General features: G+C 43.3%; 2 protein-coding genes across 5 annotated transcripts; one reads left to right on the top strand and one right to left on the bottom strand.

The window, feature by feature from the left end:
- The first annotated feature begins 654 nt into the window (after positions 1 to 654).
- mlana (melan-A) lies at positions 655 to 3322 on the top strand. Of its 2 annotated transcripts, none has more exons than XM_020082223.2 (5): positions 655 to 795; positions 1583 to 1657; positions 1840 to 1936; positions 2254 to 2361; positions 3031 to 3322. In XM_020082223.2, exons 2-5 carry the CDS (start codon positions 1587 to 1589, stop codon positions 3097 to 3099), a joined length of 345 nt encoding a protein of 114 aa, XP_019937782.2. In that variant the 5' UTR covers positions 655 to 795; positions 1583 to 1586; the 3' UTR covers positions 3100 to 3322. The 2 variants fall into 2 exon arrangements, with proteins under 2 accessions (XP_019937782.2, XP_019937781.2); XM_020082222.2 differs by having other exon boundaries at positions 1583 to 1675.
- A 273-nt stretch (positions 3323 to 3595) lies between these two features.
- Positions 3596 to 14081, bottom strand: LOC109626346 (uncharacterized bromodomain-containing protein 10). Of its 3 annotated transcripts, none has more exons than XM_020082221.2 (10): positions 13566 to 14081; positions 12415 to 13051; positions 11746 to 11946; positions 9988 to 11600; positions 9751 to 9812; positions 9320 to 9409; positions 9069 to 9187; positions 8759 to 8943; positions 6341 to 8383; positions 3596 to 6000 (listed from the first exon to the last, which is right to left on the bottom strand). In XM_020082221.2, the coding sequence occupies exons 2-10, from the start codon at positions 13038 to 13040 to the stop codon at positions 4031 to 4033; spliced, it is 6909 nt and encodes a 2302-aa protein (XP_019937780.2). In that variant the 5' UTR covers positions 13041 to 13051; positions 13566 to 14081; the 3' UTR covers positions 3596 to 4030. The 3 variants fall into 3 exon arrangements, with proteins under 3 accessions (XP_019937780.2, XP_019937778.2, XP_019937779.2); XM_020082219.2 differs by having other exon boundaries at positions 13286 to 14072; XM_020082220.2 differs by having other exon boundaries at positions 9069 to 9184; positions 13286 to 14072.
- Positions 14082 to 15702: the final 1621 nt, after the last annotated feature.

The following is a 15702-nucleotide window of genomic DNA, read 5'->3' as shown; positions in this document are numbered from 1 at the left end:
ATTAAAATCTCTACAAATACACTGAGCAAAATCATGGTATGAACAGCTGAACAATTTTGTACAGGAGATGAATTTGTTTGATTTATTTAAAAATCATGACACAGAATTATTAATTTTATTCTCATTAACTTTTCATTCCATATGTTACACATAAGAGGGATTTCTTACTGTTCACCCAAGTAGATGGAGATCTTATTTTTGATTTGCTTTAATGTGAACTTTTGCAATGATGGCATGTTTCTGTAATCCTATAGGGACAATACCTGTACTACAAAAAAAGAAAAACCAAAAGAAATTTAGATTTTTCCTTATCCTGTATCTATCAGAAGAGAATAAAACATTATTTGATGTTATTCTTCTCTATTGTACATATACAACCATAACATTCCCTGTACTTTTTGTGTGCTATATCAATTAATAAAAAGTTTATCACTTGTTTACTGGATTAAATGTGATATTGGGCCTTCACTGTAGCTCATGAATAACAATGCCACACACACACACTTTTTTAAATATGACCAGCAAGCAGCTGACGCCTGTGTCAGGAGCTGTTGCATTTCAGGACCCCAGGGTTTCACGGTAATTACTCTGCTTCAATGGGTTTAACCATGAGCCTCTAACCCGTGACGGTCATGAGGGTTTTCTGCCCCTCTCTGCTCTCCGGCACACAGAGGCAGCATATTTGAGGATTGAAACAACTGGGAGCTGCGTGGAGGCAGAGTCTTTCTTTTAGTTGTTGTTGAGAAGCCATCCCAATCAGAGGAACTATTCTCTGCAATCTAATTATCCAATTTGGTAAGATTATGGTCTATTTCCCTTTTTTCGGTTCTGTTTTTTCAGGGGATTTCAGAATATTTTGCTCTGTGCAATGAATTAACTCACTTGTAAATAATATTATTGTCAGCTGAGCTCTGAGTAGCCTGATATTATCTGATCAAATGGGACAAATTGATGCTGTAATATATGTTTTCTGCAGCACAAATCGATTCTTTACATCTGCTGCTGCAAGACGACACATGTGAAATATTGATCATTGGTGAAGGTTTATTTTCTGATTGGTTTTTCTGTCTCTGTTTCAAACTGCTGATTTGCTATCTTGACAATGAAGATTAACTGTTATCCCATGCAAATCACAAGGGGAAACCTAATTTAGCCATAAAAAACATCCATTTGTGAGAAGATGTATAAATATGACATTTTCATGTGAGCTTTCCTTTTTCTTCATCTTAAAGGAATACAATAACAGATACATTTTAATATAGGCCATGGATATAAAAGATGCTTTTATTTATTATTTGGCATATGTCCATTATAGTCAAACAATTACAAGTACATTTTAACAGCTCCAGGGTGGTTAAGTGCGTTGGTTTCTGATGTACAGTGTATACATCCTGGTGTTGGAATAATTAACAGTTGTTCTTGACCAGTGCATATTTCTACAACAGATAATATATAAATATTAATTTCCACTATGAAAATGAATATGATGTGACCCACTGTGACTTTTTCATAACCTAAATAGTGATAATGTTATTGCATAGTATTTGATTTGTTTGTAATGTGATTTTCTGCTGATTTTTAGTTTGATGCGGTGTAATCGTACAGACGGAATGCCTCGTGGAGACTTCAACATCTATTTTGCCAGCAGCAGACGGGGGTTTGTTAGAGCTGAGGAGTATGTGTTTCTGTTTTTGTTCTTGAAATCAGGAATCGTTGCCTTGGTTGAAGCAAAGAATTGTGTATTCTGATAAAAATCTTTGTTATAACTATATTGATGTTGATTTTGTAAAACAGGTAAAGCCATGAATTGAAAATCTCTCTATGTTTTGGGTAATCCAGGGCAGTGGGTATAGCTCTGCTGGTGGTCATCCTGGCAGCTCTGCTCATCGTGGGCTGCTGGTACTTTAAGAAAAGGAGCGGCTACAGAATCATCAGGGTGAGACCATCACACAAACATTGGCCATCAGATTTTATACTTGAAATGATGGATTATCTGTCATTCTAACAAATTAAAAGCAGATATCAAATGTTTCCGCAATTCCATACATGCTATAAAGTGATTTCCACACTTCCACACTAAATCAGATAAAGACAATTAACTGACTCGTTAATTGTCTTTATCTGATTTACAGCTTATCTGAAAAGATATTTGCTCAGATTGCTATAAAATTTCACTCTGACTTTCTCTTATTTAATCACTCTGTTAATCTCTTTTTCCCCTCAACTCTTCACACATCTTTCTCTCCGCTGCAGAGTCCCAGATCGGGTTCACCAGGTTTCACAGGGGGCCAGTACTCAGAGGCAGGACCTTCCGCAGATAACAAGATGGCTCTAACTGACTTTGGCAGTTTCCGACCTGCGGTAAGGAACTTTACTGGCCCTCCATTACATCTTCATTTTATGTGACAAATATTTTGATTGCCAGGGGGTGATGTACAATAATAGACATCTGAATAGACAGGAAATAATGTTGCCTATCTTTCTTAATGACCCTTCAAGAATTCACTGGTGGGCAGACTCTAACTCTGTGCAACCCAAAGTCCATGACTGAGGGCACTTGTTCAATACAAAGCCTCAGGGCTCTGAACACAGTGTATAGCACGTGAAGCTGATGGAATGGAGGCCTGAGGGAAAGATTATTATGTCACCGGACGTGGGTTAGGTATTAAAATGTTTGATTCCCAAGGGAGGTATGCGTTTGTGTGCACAAGAAAAGCAAGAGGGTGGGGTGGAGGGCTAGTTTCAGATCATATGAGATGGTGCTGATCATCCCTTCATTTCTTCCTCTACTGTTCCACTGCAGCAGAGTTCTAAATCTACCAATAGTAAGTTCAAGATTGGTTAAATAATTTCTACGGTTTACAGAGACGCTTGATTCCATGTTTAAAATGTAAATTTTGTATCTGATATAATTATCTCTTATTGAAGACAACCACAGGATCAAGCATAAAAACATGACCCAGAGTGTGGGATCTTCTTTCTAAACTTGCACCCATTTAATTTGGATGTGCTCGTCCCTCTCGTCTCCAGGTTCCTAATGCCCCCCCAGCCTATGAAAAGATTTCCTCAGGCCCAATGCCTCCTCCCTATTCCCCCTGAAGGACAGACGTCTGAAGAAGAAAGGAAAATAATGGAGAACACTTCATCTGTTGTCTGATAACTTCTCCTGTATAACCTGATGTCATTGTCAATATAGTTCCTAATGCTTTATGGTTAAATATCCATTGGTAAACCAATCTCTCACTTTGTAAAATCATTTATGTGTATGAACACACAATGTATATATATATTCAAGGTGCTTTCAATAAACAATAAAAGATGATTTCTCAAGGAGTCTTTGTGTAAGGAAGCCGTACGACACACTTGTTGGGGACAGTCGCATTGTTTATTTCCATGCAGTAACGTCCACAATTTTCAATGAAAGTGTATCTAGTAAATATTTTTTGAAAAATCTATATGGTAAAAATAAATAAATGTGACTTTATATGGGCGCAAACATGTTGTACAAAGTCCTCTATTAGTTTATTTATATTCCTAAAAAGTAAAATGTAGTTCTTGAACAGTAACTAGTTGAAAAAAGGACAACGTGAAAAAATCTGGACACAGAGAATTGTATTGTTCAAACTGATACATTAGAACAAGTGTACCAATGAAGAGTATCCCACTTATTACTTTTTGAAGCAGTATCCAATTGCATTGAAAAGTATTACAAAACCTGTAGCTGAAATGAACGAACTTCCCATTTTCTACTCATTTTGTTACAAGTTGTCATTACTGGCCATGAGATAGAAAAAAGAGGAAAGTCAATAGTCTATAACATTCATCAGGGCAACATCAACTGTTTCCACTTAAGAAAACCATCACAGTATACATTTCCAGTAAATTTGATTGAGTATACAGTTTACCTAGAAGATGATCTAACCAGAGTAAAACCTACTGTACCCTAAATGTAACTTATGAGTCAAACTACAACTGGAAAACAGTTCTTTAACTAATCCCAGGATTAATACAAGCGATGGATATGACTGATTCACTTTGTGTCTGCCTGTGGAGGCTGTAGAGAGGAATCATGTGTGAGTAGTGCTCCACGGGAACTGTTGGGGGAAACTACCAGAGCATCCAGAGGTTTGGGGCAGGCAGTCAGCTCTGTGGGATAGACCTGGCACTGAGCCGTGCTCAAAACAGCACCATCAGGACTAATTAGTAGCTTGGATGCTACGTTGGTATGAATACCTAAGGCTGAGGTCTGTAAAGAGTGCTTTCCAAGTGCTTGATTGGTCAGAAAGACAGGTGGGTGGATGGTGGCGTTTGTCTTCAGTGATGTGATTGGTTGAGCTAAAGTGATTATTGCAGTGCTGCTGGATGCAGGTGTGGTCCCCACTAGTGCCGTTTCAAAGGTATTAACAGTACTTCCGATTGGTGGAACCGTAGCAACAGGGAGCGTTTGCATCCTAGATACAGTGCTTACAATTGGAGGGACAGCTACTGTTGGCAATACTTGTGTTCGTGTGCCAGCAAGCACTGGCTGCATGACTGCAGGCACCTGTTTTCTGATAGATGTGTTGCTTAGTCCAGTATGCAGTAAAGCCTGTGATAGAGCTGTGGAGGTTGCCGTGAATCTAACTGCTGTCTGCTGGGGCCTGATGCCTTGACACTGCTGGGCAGCAACAGAAAAGGGCAAAGGTGTGCCTGTTATCAGAGGAGCTGTGGTAGAGGAGATGGGCGTTGGAACTGGTATAACCGGACCAGACAGAGGTACAGCTGATGGGCTGGGTAAAACTGACAAGGATGATAGAGGTGCTGACAATCCCGACAAGGAATGTGCTACTGCAGGCAAGATTGTGGTTGAACATTTAGCTTGCGTGGCTGTACCTGCAGGTAACCTAATTGGAGCCAGTGCAGAATTAAAAGCAGGGGCCCCGGTAACCACTGGGGAGAGTAGAGCAGGTACACTACCTAACTTCGGTGGTGGTGAGACCAGAGAGGGGGTACCTAAAGGAAATGATGCAAAGTGACCAGCCTGCGCAGCTGGAAATCTAGGCAGAGCAGACACATTAGTTTTACTGTGTAACATTGTTGAGCCTAGGCCAGGTGCTCCTGTTAGTTGGACTGGTTTGACATTGGGAGTGGTTGCTAACAGTGTAGGACCAACAGCAGGTGAGCATGCTACAAAAGGAGAACTTACAGCTGGTACACCAGACAGCCTGGCTGGAGACTGGGGTAAAACTGGCGCTTGGGGGGCTACAGTGGCATGGCTTGCCCCGTGGGGGGGTACTGACGCTCCGGTGCTGGTAACGCTGGCAGTAGGCACTTGTTGTGGTGCAGGGCTAGAGATGATAAGGACATGACTGCCTGGACCCAAACCCTGGGGAGGGACTACAAAGCGTGCATTGTTAAGAATGATCTGAGTGCCAGCAGCAAGGGGTGTAGAAGTGTTGATGACTACCCTCTGCTGGATTGTGCCAGTAGAGGAGGTGGAGAATGGGGTACTGGTGGTTGTTGCTGAGGAGACGGATGTATGGGTTTTATTTTGAGCAAGTCGAGAGAAAGATGAGAAGGTAGTTTCCTCACCACTGCCACTTTGGATATAGGATTGCTGACGGACATGAGTGGGCGTGGAGGTTTGGGCTGGACTACTCTGCACAGTAGTGTTTACCTGAGCAGGAGTGCTGCTGGATGGTTCGCCTGCACACATACTGAGGTGCTTCTGGATCATGTTTCCTGCAGGCAGAGTGGCACCAGCAGATGTGGGAATGCCTGTCTGGGAGAGCATGGTGAAGGAAGCGGTACCCTGGAGTGGAGAGCTGGTGATCAGGGAAGCTTGAGAGGCATGCTGTGCAGGACAGGTTGTGATGATATTTGTGATGGGGACCAGTCCATGGGTGGCAGCTGTTAGACAGCCTGTATCTGAGAGAGAAGTGCTCTTGGAAGGAGAACGTGACAGGGCACCTATGGTCTGTCCAATGGTTGTTGTCTTTCCTGACAACTGGATTTGTACCCCTAAAAACACATTATATAAACATTTAATTCAAGAGCTTGATATTGATAATAGGGCTGTATTTCTGCTACTAACGTTCAAGTTGAGATGGTTTTTTTGGTCTCATAAAAGTAACTTGTTGGTTTTTGAGATAAGTGTATTGTTTTCACTGCTTTCCTCATCTCTGACAGTAAAATTCCCGCAGTAATACTTTCATGTTGACAAACTGCCGCATCTAACAAATACATATACATTTCTCTAACTACATTATAAAGATTATGTGCACAAATTAATATATTGAATCAAACACAAAATACACAAGGCATGAGAATTCTGGTAAAATATTGCATCAAACAAACCCACCTGAGGGCAGACTGATGTTCTGGACCATGGGTGATGCTTCACTGCCGATAGGTTGGCCTGGGCTTGATCCCATCTTTAGAGTCTGACTTGGTAATGAAGTGGTCAGCTGCTGTCCACTGGCCGCTGTTGCTATCGTCTGCTTTGGAATGCTTCCCATAAAGGTGGTGGAAGATGTGGCTGTAGGCTGGCTGATAAACATGACTCTGGAACTTGTAGGTGATTTTGTGGAAGAGGTTGTGCCTTTTGATAAAGCTACAGTTGAGGTGGGTGACGAGGAGGGAGTGACCAGAATGAATTTAGTAACTTGGGATTGCTCATCTGTACTGAGCCGTTTTACACCAGTCTTGCTGACTTCTGCTTGTGGGAGAACTTGGGGAACACCGGAACTACTGAGTGATGGGACAGCGACAGTATTTTTTACCAGTGAAGTTCGAAAATGTGAAGCAGCAGCAGCTGTATGTGCTAACTGGCCAATCTTTTTTGCAGCTGTAGAACAAGCTGAGGTGTTGGAGCCTGTAGTCCAAGTACCTGTAGTCTGGCTTCCTGGGACTGTAATGGGAATGCTACCAGTGACTGCAGTGTGCAGTGAGGGGGGGGTTGTGAGGGTGGAAAGAGACTCGAAAAATGAGGGAACCTGCTTCTGAGGTTGGGCCACTGAGACACTTGTCACTGCTGGGATGCTGGAAGGGGTCGTCTGAGCGGGAGCAGATGGAGAAAACGTTGTTGACGTCTTGGATATGAGGAAGGCTTTAAACTGTGGTGAGATGGTGATAACTGGACTGGTGGGCAAAGAACCAAGGGGACCGTGGCCTGAGGATGTCTGAACTTTGACAATGCCCGTGTTGCCTCCTCTAGTTGTTACCAGGATTGACTGTGAGTCACGGATACACACGGTCTTAAGCTCCTGCTTAGGGTCTTTAGATTCAAGAGGCTCAGTAGACACTGCACTGGAGGGAGACCTGATAGGTGAGAGGTTTGGCATCACACCTTGTGGTGAGCTAGTTTGGGGGCTGCAGATTTGTACCCTCTTGAACCCTGCTGTGTTCAAGACCCCCTGTTGTGGACGAGGGGAAAAAGAAGGAGAGGGTGTTCTCACTGTCCTGGCATCTTTTAAGGGAGCCACTTGCTGAACTGGGATTCTGTTTTCAGGGATGGTGAACCCAGGCACACTGGTGGAAAAACAGAAGGGGCTGGCCACTTTAGAAACAGGGACCTGAATATCCTTTGATTGTTGCTGATGTAAAGATGGTGGCTTTTCTTCAGTTTTGGGAATAAGAATATTAGAAGCCAGAATCACCACTTGCTGCATGACTTTCTCTCCAGTGCTGTGGTTCACGACAGGATGAACTGAGATCTTGACCGGGCTGTTGCTGTCTTTCTTGGCAAGCTGACCCAGCCCCTCAGGTGCCTTGCACACCACTTGGACAGGACTTTTTGGTACAGTCTGGGTTGGTTCGGCCTGTGGTGATTTAAGAGGAGCTGCCGTCACTGTGGCCATTCCTGGCTGTCTATGTACCTGTGTGTGTTGTTGTCCTTGTGCCTGCATTTGTTGTGAGATCTGCTGGGGAGAGGCTTGTGCTTTTGAAGGTTTTGTCGTAACCATTGCAGAGGCAGGAAGGGAGACCAAAGACCCTTTGCTCTGTCTATCTATATTGTTAAACCCTGGAACATCAGCAGGTCGTTTCATTAAGGTCACTTTGTTTCCCACACTCTTAGCCAGCAGGGTGGGGATGGGCGTGTAGCCCTTAGGTAGTCCAGTGGTGGGGTGGAGGATGGTGGGTCTGGTTGACAGTGGAGTTTGAGCTGGTAACCCTTGTGCCCATGCCGAGTTTGAATCAATGGATTGATTTGATGAGATAAGTTCAGATCTAGAATGTGGCCCAGAATCAGCAGTAGAAGCAATGTTTCTGCTGCCAGCCTGAAATCTTGGTAGCAGACCGACGCCTGTCTCTGTGCTGGCCAGAGGATGTTTCAGGTGAATGGGAGGTATGTAGGTGGCCACTGTTTCTCCAGCTGAGTCAGTCACAAAATCCCTGGCACTTGCTGAAAATATAATACAGATGTCATTAGGGTTGCATGGATCAGTTAGCCATCTAAACAGGTCAAACAGACACGTAGGGACTAGGTTTGGGCGAGGTTTACTGAATTGACATAGGTGCATAAAGAGGCTGAGGTTTACTAAGCCCTGATGCTAATAATGATTAGCAAACATCACTATTCACAGGGGAAAACATATCACTGCAGTTTCTAAATGTTAGCTGCTGCTGACTGGGGAATGCCCTGACATTTATTTTAATTTAATTTTAAGGACAATCAATTAACTGCACAGCGTTTTTTACTACAAATACCTAATTTGAATTTCATCACACATTAACGTAACAAGCCATTAATCCTTAAGATCTAGTTTAATTACTTTACCTCCACTCCAAAGACCTCTAGGTACATGTTCCAGGTCTTCCTCTTCTGATCTTCTATAAAGATCTGTGAGTGAACCCCTCTCTTCATCTTCATCTGATGAGGATGATGAAACACACTCCTCACGCACAAAATTATTGTACTCGGGGTGCTTCTTGAAATCATCAAATTCCTTCTTCAAACGAAGCCTAATACAGAAGCATGAAAATATAGAAATAAGAGACGTTTCTTACAAGTACAATGATGAAATCAAACAAGGAGCAGTTTCATCAAAAGTTGCTTTGTGATCATTTAAGTGTAAAACAAGTTGTACCTGTTCCTCTGGTAGGCCTTTACAAGTTTGGGTTCCCAGGGTGAGAGCTCATTCAGTAGTCTAATAAGAGTGCTGTGGAGGTCCTTCACTGCTTCTCTCTGATAATACCACCGACCCTGCTGGTAAAAACATGCAAAATAAATATTAGTCATCAATAAGCATAAAAATGTGCGATCACATTTTGTGTCCACTGGCTCAGGCTCTGGGGGGGATGAGCAGATCGTCTTGACAGAACTGGGATTATCACCTACCAGTCTCTTTTTAGTGCTCTCCAAGTCATCAAGCTCATCTTCTGTCTTACTTATCAACTCTCGCAACTCTTCAAGACTGGTGCAGACCAACTGCAGAGGGGAAATAACAAGTACATGCAATAATATCTGAATTAATATAAGAGGGACAAGAAAAAAGGGACAGAAGGATGGTGAGGCCTAAATAAAGATTTTAAATTTCTTATCGACTTATTTTTTCAAGATATTTTTAGACATTGGATGGAGAAAATATGACATGCAGCAAAGGGCCAAATCAGCACCAAACCTGCGACCGCTGCACGAGGACTCAGACCTTCATATGCATATATTCAAAAATTAATAATAAATGATTCTCTATGTACACTATATATTCTTGATAGTCTGCTCTAGAGATTAATGTATATCTTAGCATGGTATGATATGGTTGTGATTACCTTGAAGGATGGTTCAACTGAAGGTTCATCTGTAATTTCCTTTGAAGAATCAGGATTTTTTCCTGTCAAAAAGAAAACGGATAGAATCACCAGACATTCAATATCATTGATTAAAGTTATAAAACAACAAAAAACATCCCACATGTCACTGTGGCAATGAATGCACAATTATAAATGAAGTTGATGCAAACCTAAATAAAATTACTGAACCAGCATTGATATCTGGATTTTTTTCACCTGTTTTATGTTTTTTCTTCCCATCTTTTCTCTTGACCGTTGTGGCAACTCCCTGCACAGCAGGCTTGGCAGCCTCAGATGGGGACAGCCTCACCCTGTCCTCATGCTGCAGCTGCCTGTGCTCTCCTTTCACCCTCGGCAGCTGTTCCCTCCCTCGCTTTTTCTTCCGCTTTTTCTTTTTAGTCCAAATTTTGTCACTCACTCTCTCTTCACTTGAGTTCCGAGTACTCTCCGAAGACACCTGTGTAGCTAACCCTGATGTTCCACAGCAACATTCATGTGTCTCTGATTCAGCATTACCTGTTTTGCTTTTACAACACTCCATACGGGAAGATCTTTGGCGTCCCTGACTGTGACTTTCTCCTTCCATTTTGACCCCCACCTGTTTGGTTGGGGAGGCCAGATTCACTGAGCGAGCGGGAGACCTTCCTGTGTAGCTGTGCTCCCCTACACTCAGACAGGGCTCCTGTGTCTCAGCTTCAATGGTACGCATTGAGGACAATGAGAAGCCCCGCTCCAGTTTTAATCTCTTGGATTGATGCTCCAACTCTACTGTCTCTTCTTTCACACCACATCTTCTAGTTGGGCTTGTGTAGGGAAGGGTGAAGGAGTTAGTGTGTATTTTTAAGTCCAATTTAGAGTCTTCACAGGAGTCTCCATCAGAGCACCCTGATTCAGACCCCTCATCTGTCTTCAGTGACCACACTTTGAAACTTTTATGTTTCTCCTCATCCCCATTTTCCCTTTCGAAAAGGCCAAATGTCTCTGCTCTCCCCTTTCCAAAATCATCAGACTCTCCTGTGTCCATAGAGCCTGCATACCAATCCCTGGCACTTTCGTTTCTTTCAGTCTTCATCCCATCTGACTCCTCACCCTCAGTCCCAGGCTCCATTTCAACCCTTTTTACCAATACAGAAGGGAAAGGAAAGGCTGGGGGTGTGCTGGGACTCTGGCAGTAGATCCTCAAGTCCGCCCCACAAAAGTGTGGGAAATGTATATAGGCATTCTCCTTGCTGTCATAGCCCAAAATAGACTCCCGACATTCATGGATAGGCTGGGCCAGCACAGCATCCTGCACACTCTTCTGTGTCTCATACACATGATCACACAGGCCTTTCAGAAGCCACACTCGCTGGTAGAGCGGCAGCACGTGAAAAGGATTCTCCTCCATCGGACTCACCTCCCCAAGGGTGCTGAAAAATTGGCGGCAGAGTCCCAGCTGTTCAGCCCGACCTGGCTGATCATGGGAGGCACCTACAACTCGATACCAGGCCATGACCCTCTGCCTGAGCTCTGACTCCCAGCGGCGGTAAGGCAGTGCAGGCCGCCGGTGCAGAGTGGCCCTCCGCTGGGGTGGGGACAGTAGGGAAGACATGATTTTGGAGAGTAGGAGGCTGCAGCGAGGCATCAGCAAACAACGCTCCAGCTCAAAAAATACAATCTCTGGGAGGTTAAGAGCAGTCTGAGCCAGGCAGAGGAAATGCCCTATGGCAGGGAGTTCCCAGAGTGCATCCACAGTGTGGGGGGAAGCCTGTGACAATAAGGTCTGCTCCCACTCTTCCACCTCTTTGGCTGACATTTCCTCTGCCTCTTTCTTCTCGAGCTCCCGTTGCCTGAAAAATTTGAAAACTTATGAAGATTGTTGACTGGTTTATTTTCGCACCACATTTAAATATTTTTGGGTAATATTTTACCCTATAAACAATCAACCTGTGACAGCAACATTTAGTTGTCCCTCTTCAGTATGTTTTCACAAACCTTTTCTCTTCCTTGGCCCTCTGTTGCTCCTCTAGCCGTAAGCTCTGGACCATGACAGACTCATCCCCACCAACAGTGATAGTAGCCAGGCTCCGAGGTGCTAGTCTCCTTCTCGTGGAGGTGCCCCCTGATCCACGTTCCTCCTCAGCACCAAAACGACCCTGAGAGGTCACTGCCAAGGTTGTCTTCTCTCGCAGCGTCCTTGTTTGTTAGATGGGGAGGAGAAACAGATGTTTCAATATGATTAACGTTGCTTAGAGGTAGCTTTAGGGATTATTGTCAATAAACATAGAGTATTTTCACATTGATGGTGTAATCCATGTAACTTTTTATTAACAAAAGGATCATGTTAGCTGTAGAACACACTCTCATTCATTCATTAATAATAATAATGACTACTGATATTATTATACGAGTATATAGTGCATATAAATGAAATATGCATTGTCAATAAAATGAATCAACTACTTCTGTTTCAATAACTGAATCTACTAAATATTTATGACCAAATAACTTTGCCAGATTGACAAATGATGCGCTTATTAACATAAAATGATGCACATGACCTAGAAAACAACATTGGGGTCCTCTATAATTGCAATTGTGCAGAGGTTTTCAACATTTAGCAGCAAAATAATTTGTTCAACGATGTAATTACATTGTGTTTACCTGGACAATAATGTAAGCTTCTGCTCCAGCATTATTTCCAGCTTTTGAGCCTGTTTGGAGATCCAGTGGTCCACCCCATGGTAGCGATAACAGTTCTCCAACATCAGCCTGAAGTCTGCAACAAACTCTGTTATTGTCCCATACTCCTGGCTAGTGAACTTTTCCTCCATCCGCCTCAAACACATGGACTGCCTGAGCTGCGCCTGACCCTGTCCGCGGACACCTCCAATACCATGCTGGGCCTCCTGGTGCCCCACGGGATGGAGGAACGGACCGGTGATCCCCTTGTGCTTGTCCAGCAGAAAGCAAGTGAATATCCTATAAGCTTGCTGGACCTCATGGTTCATATTCTCCTCCTCGAGGCTATTGCTGTTAGTGGAAATGCAGACCTCGGGCAGGGAGAGGTCGCTGTTAGAAAACTCTGACATGTCGTCACTCTTTAGTGCCAGGTGGTCCATAGTCTCAAGTTCACAGGTGCCATTACTGAGCCCATCCTCAGTTATTACCAGGTCAGAGCTGAGCTGCCAGGGTGCTGGGCCTCGGTCAGTCACGGTTAAGTCTTGATTGTGGAACAGTGGTTGGCTACAAGCTGCTGTGATTTGTGCCGTCATATCCTCCTCCTCCATAATGCAGACACCTAAAAAAGGGTAACAGGTGTCAACTATGGTGAACTTTGATATTGCAAACAACAGGGCTCCAATACAGTTTAAATATTGAAGTAGGTAGAATAAACTGAACAAGAATCAGACAAATAAAAATAGCTTACAATCACGAAATCATGGCAGAGAACAAACCTAACAAACCTTATTATTCCTGTCATGGCAGGTGCTCACATTAGAGCAGCAACATAATAATAGACTAGGATGTTTACCTCGTGTGTCTGTCATCAAATCACCAGCGGCTGGACTTGACTTCATCTACACCTCTGCATCTTGGCAAACTTTTTAGTTTCCCCTGGATCAATGACTTGCTAGCTTGAAGTTAACCAGCTAATAACGAGCTAGCTAACGGTTCTTAAAGCAACAATAAGTAAACAAAGTTTGTCCTGCTCGCTAACAGATGCATCTGCAGATGTTGTTACGTCTGTCTCCTGATCACGTGCAAAGTAAGAAAACAGTGTCTAGGGGCAGAGCCGGGCTGGTTAAACATACCTCGACCTTTTTTCAGTGCGGCTCCAGACACGCACCCGGGGCGAGACGAGCTTTTAGCGAGCTAAGCAGCAACGGCAGCTCGCTAGCTGGGTTAGCTTGCTATTGTCTCCAAACTGCGGCCTGCAATTGCTGCGCTCGCTGTCCATTGTGGAAATTTTGCAGCGACCGAGTGTCCGGCGGAGAAAAAGTTACGCAGACATGTCGTGTCGCCAGCGCACGGTGAGATGTCAGTGACAGCGAGGTGGCTAAAGGCGCATTAGCCGGAGCGTCGCTAGCCGATTGTCCGACAAGGCACGGCAGCTCGTTATCACTAGCCATCCGGCTAACCAGCTGGGTTTGCAAGTTGACAGCCACTTTGCGCCGCTCGGGATGTGCCAGGTTCGCCTCAGGGACAGATTTGCGCCGTTTGTCAAGTATCTGCCGGATCTCGCAGGGTTAGAAAAAGCTCGTAAGAGACAAGTGAGCGGTTCCCTTCACTTCCACCCTGCGTGCTCCCGATGCTAACGTGCGCAGCCTGACGTAGCCAGCTGGTCGCGTGTCACAGCAAACTGTGATTTTGTTTTTTTTAGGGACGAAGTGCTGCTGACACACACGCTGTGTTTCCACCGTGTTCTTAATATTAAGCTGCTGCAATTATTGAGTGGCCCGATGTCAGTGAAAGAGGATCGTCATCCTTCAAAGTGAGACTTTGCACATAATTCATGAAACTAAAGCACACGAACAATAAAGAAGGTGTGTTGCGACGTTCATTCATAACTAAAGTGTCACTGAGAGAAAACACACAAACTGATACTGATGCTGCAACTGAAGCTGCTCATGTGTCTCACTTCTAACCGCTAGATGTCGCCAGTCACCAAACAACGACACACACGTGATTGGCTTTATTATTAGTATTATTTATTTATTGTAGTTTTTTTTTAATGCACGTTATTGGGTTGTTTCTTCTTCCTCTTCTTGTTTTAATAATAATAATAAAAAACGAATAATAATGATATGATGGCGATGGTGATTATTATCAGTAGCAGTATTTATTCATGTTTCAAGTTTTATTTGTCAAGTTAACACAGGGTCAATAGTACAATGAAATGTTGGACGAGAAGAACCTGGTCATCTCAGCAGTACAATCAATACATTTAGAAAATGAAAGCAAGGTAGAAAGCGCTGACTATAAAAAAGTAAAATACAATACAATTCAAAACTGATTTTGCACCATTCAAAGGTGCATTCATTGCAAATGAAGTAACAAGTTGAATGATTATTAGTATTAATATTTGTGTGGCTTCTTTGCCTGACTCTAAGTACAGTCGAAAGCTCCACCAGCACACAGCTATTCTTGTTATCTTCATATATTTGGGCTGGTATATGTTAATTCCAGTGTTGGAGTTAAGAGTTGTAAAGTATCTGAGAGTGTGGACAGCCTGACAGACTACCATCAGGGGTACGCAGTAATGTGTTTGAGCCATAAACTGCGCATACATAAATAGATAGGTTCCCACTGTTGTTGGCTCAAGTGGGGATGAACAAGGATTAGTGTGAAAACTTGTTGTTTCTGAACACATGCATAGCATAGCAGCAGTCATTGTTTTATTACATCTGTCATCATGTCTATCAGTGAAGGACAGAACATGCAGCATCAGGAAACTGTATCATTCTCTCATACTGACAGTCTTGCCAGTGGCACATCGACGTCTCCAGCTGGGACAATTGTTAATTAAGCACTCACGCCACGAGAGGCCTGCGCTTTAGTTCAGCCACAAGGAACTGTCAGTCAATGGAGCTTTCATCCCAATACATTCTTCTTTTTGATGCACAATGATGAAAAGTAAAAAAAAAGGTGTGTTTTAGTGGTGTGCACAAATACCCACCAAGCACACAACATAGTCTTATCAGTGGAGGTTTAAAGTGGCTTCTACTGTTTTGCAAATAATAGATTTTGAGGAAATGTGAATTATTTCAAAAATGCTGAGCTGAGACAGTTTTTTATATTTCACAAATGAAGACAAATGTCCTGTCATAAAATATGTCAGATGAAAGATTTTTGTTTGGTTGTTTTTGAAGGATTTCTGTATGAGGCAGCGACCATTCAAATTATTTCATACAAGGCAATGAAATCCAAAGCAATGTTTGAAAAAGAATT

Source organism: Paralichthys olivaceus, chromosome 18 (assembly GCF_024713975.1).
Source record: "Paralichthys olivaceus isolate ysfri-2021 chromosome 18, ASM2471397v2, whole genome shotgun sequence".
Lineage (NCBI taxonomy): Eukaryota > Metazoa > Chordata > Actinopteri > Pleuronectiformes > Paralichthyidae > Paralichthys > Paralichthys olivaceus.
Note: the sequence above shows the minus strand (reverse complement) of the source record. Positions and strands in the feature narration are given on the sequence as shown.

Coding starts and splice junctions, on each gene's coding strand:
- mlana (XM_020082222.2), top strand. CDS start 1,587: ATGCGGTGTAATCGTACAGACGGAATGCCTCGTGGAGACTTCAACATC. Junction 1,676..1,839: donor GGGTTTGTTAGAGCTGAGGA/GTATGTGTTTCT, acceptor TGGGTAATCCAG/GGCAGTGGGTATAGCTCTGC. Junction 1,937..2,253: donor GCGGCTACAGAATCATCAGG/GTGAGACCATCA, acceptor TCTCCGCTGCAG/AGTCCCAGATCGGGTTCACC.
- LOC109626346 (XM_020082219.2), bottom strand. CDS start 13,331: ATGAAGTCAAGTCCAGCCGCTGGTGATTTGATGACAGACACACGAG. Junction 9,813..9,987: donor GAAGAAAAAACATAAAACAG/GTGAAAAAAATC, acceptor TCTTTTTGACAG/GAAAAAATCCTGATTCTTCA. Junction 8,944..9,068: donor AAGGCCTACCAGAGGAACAG/GTACAACTTGTT, acceptor CTTCTGTATTAG/GCTTCGTTTGAAGAAGGAAT.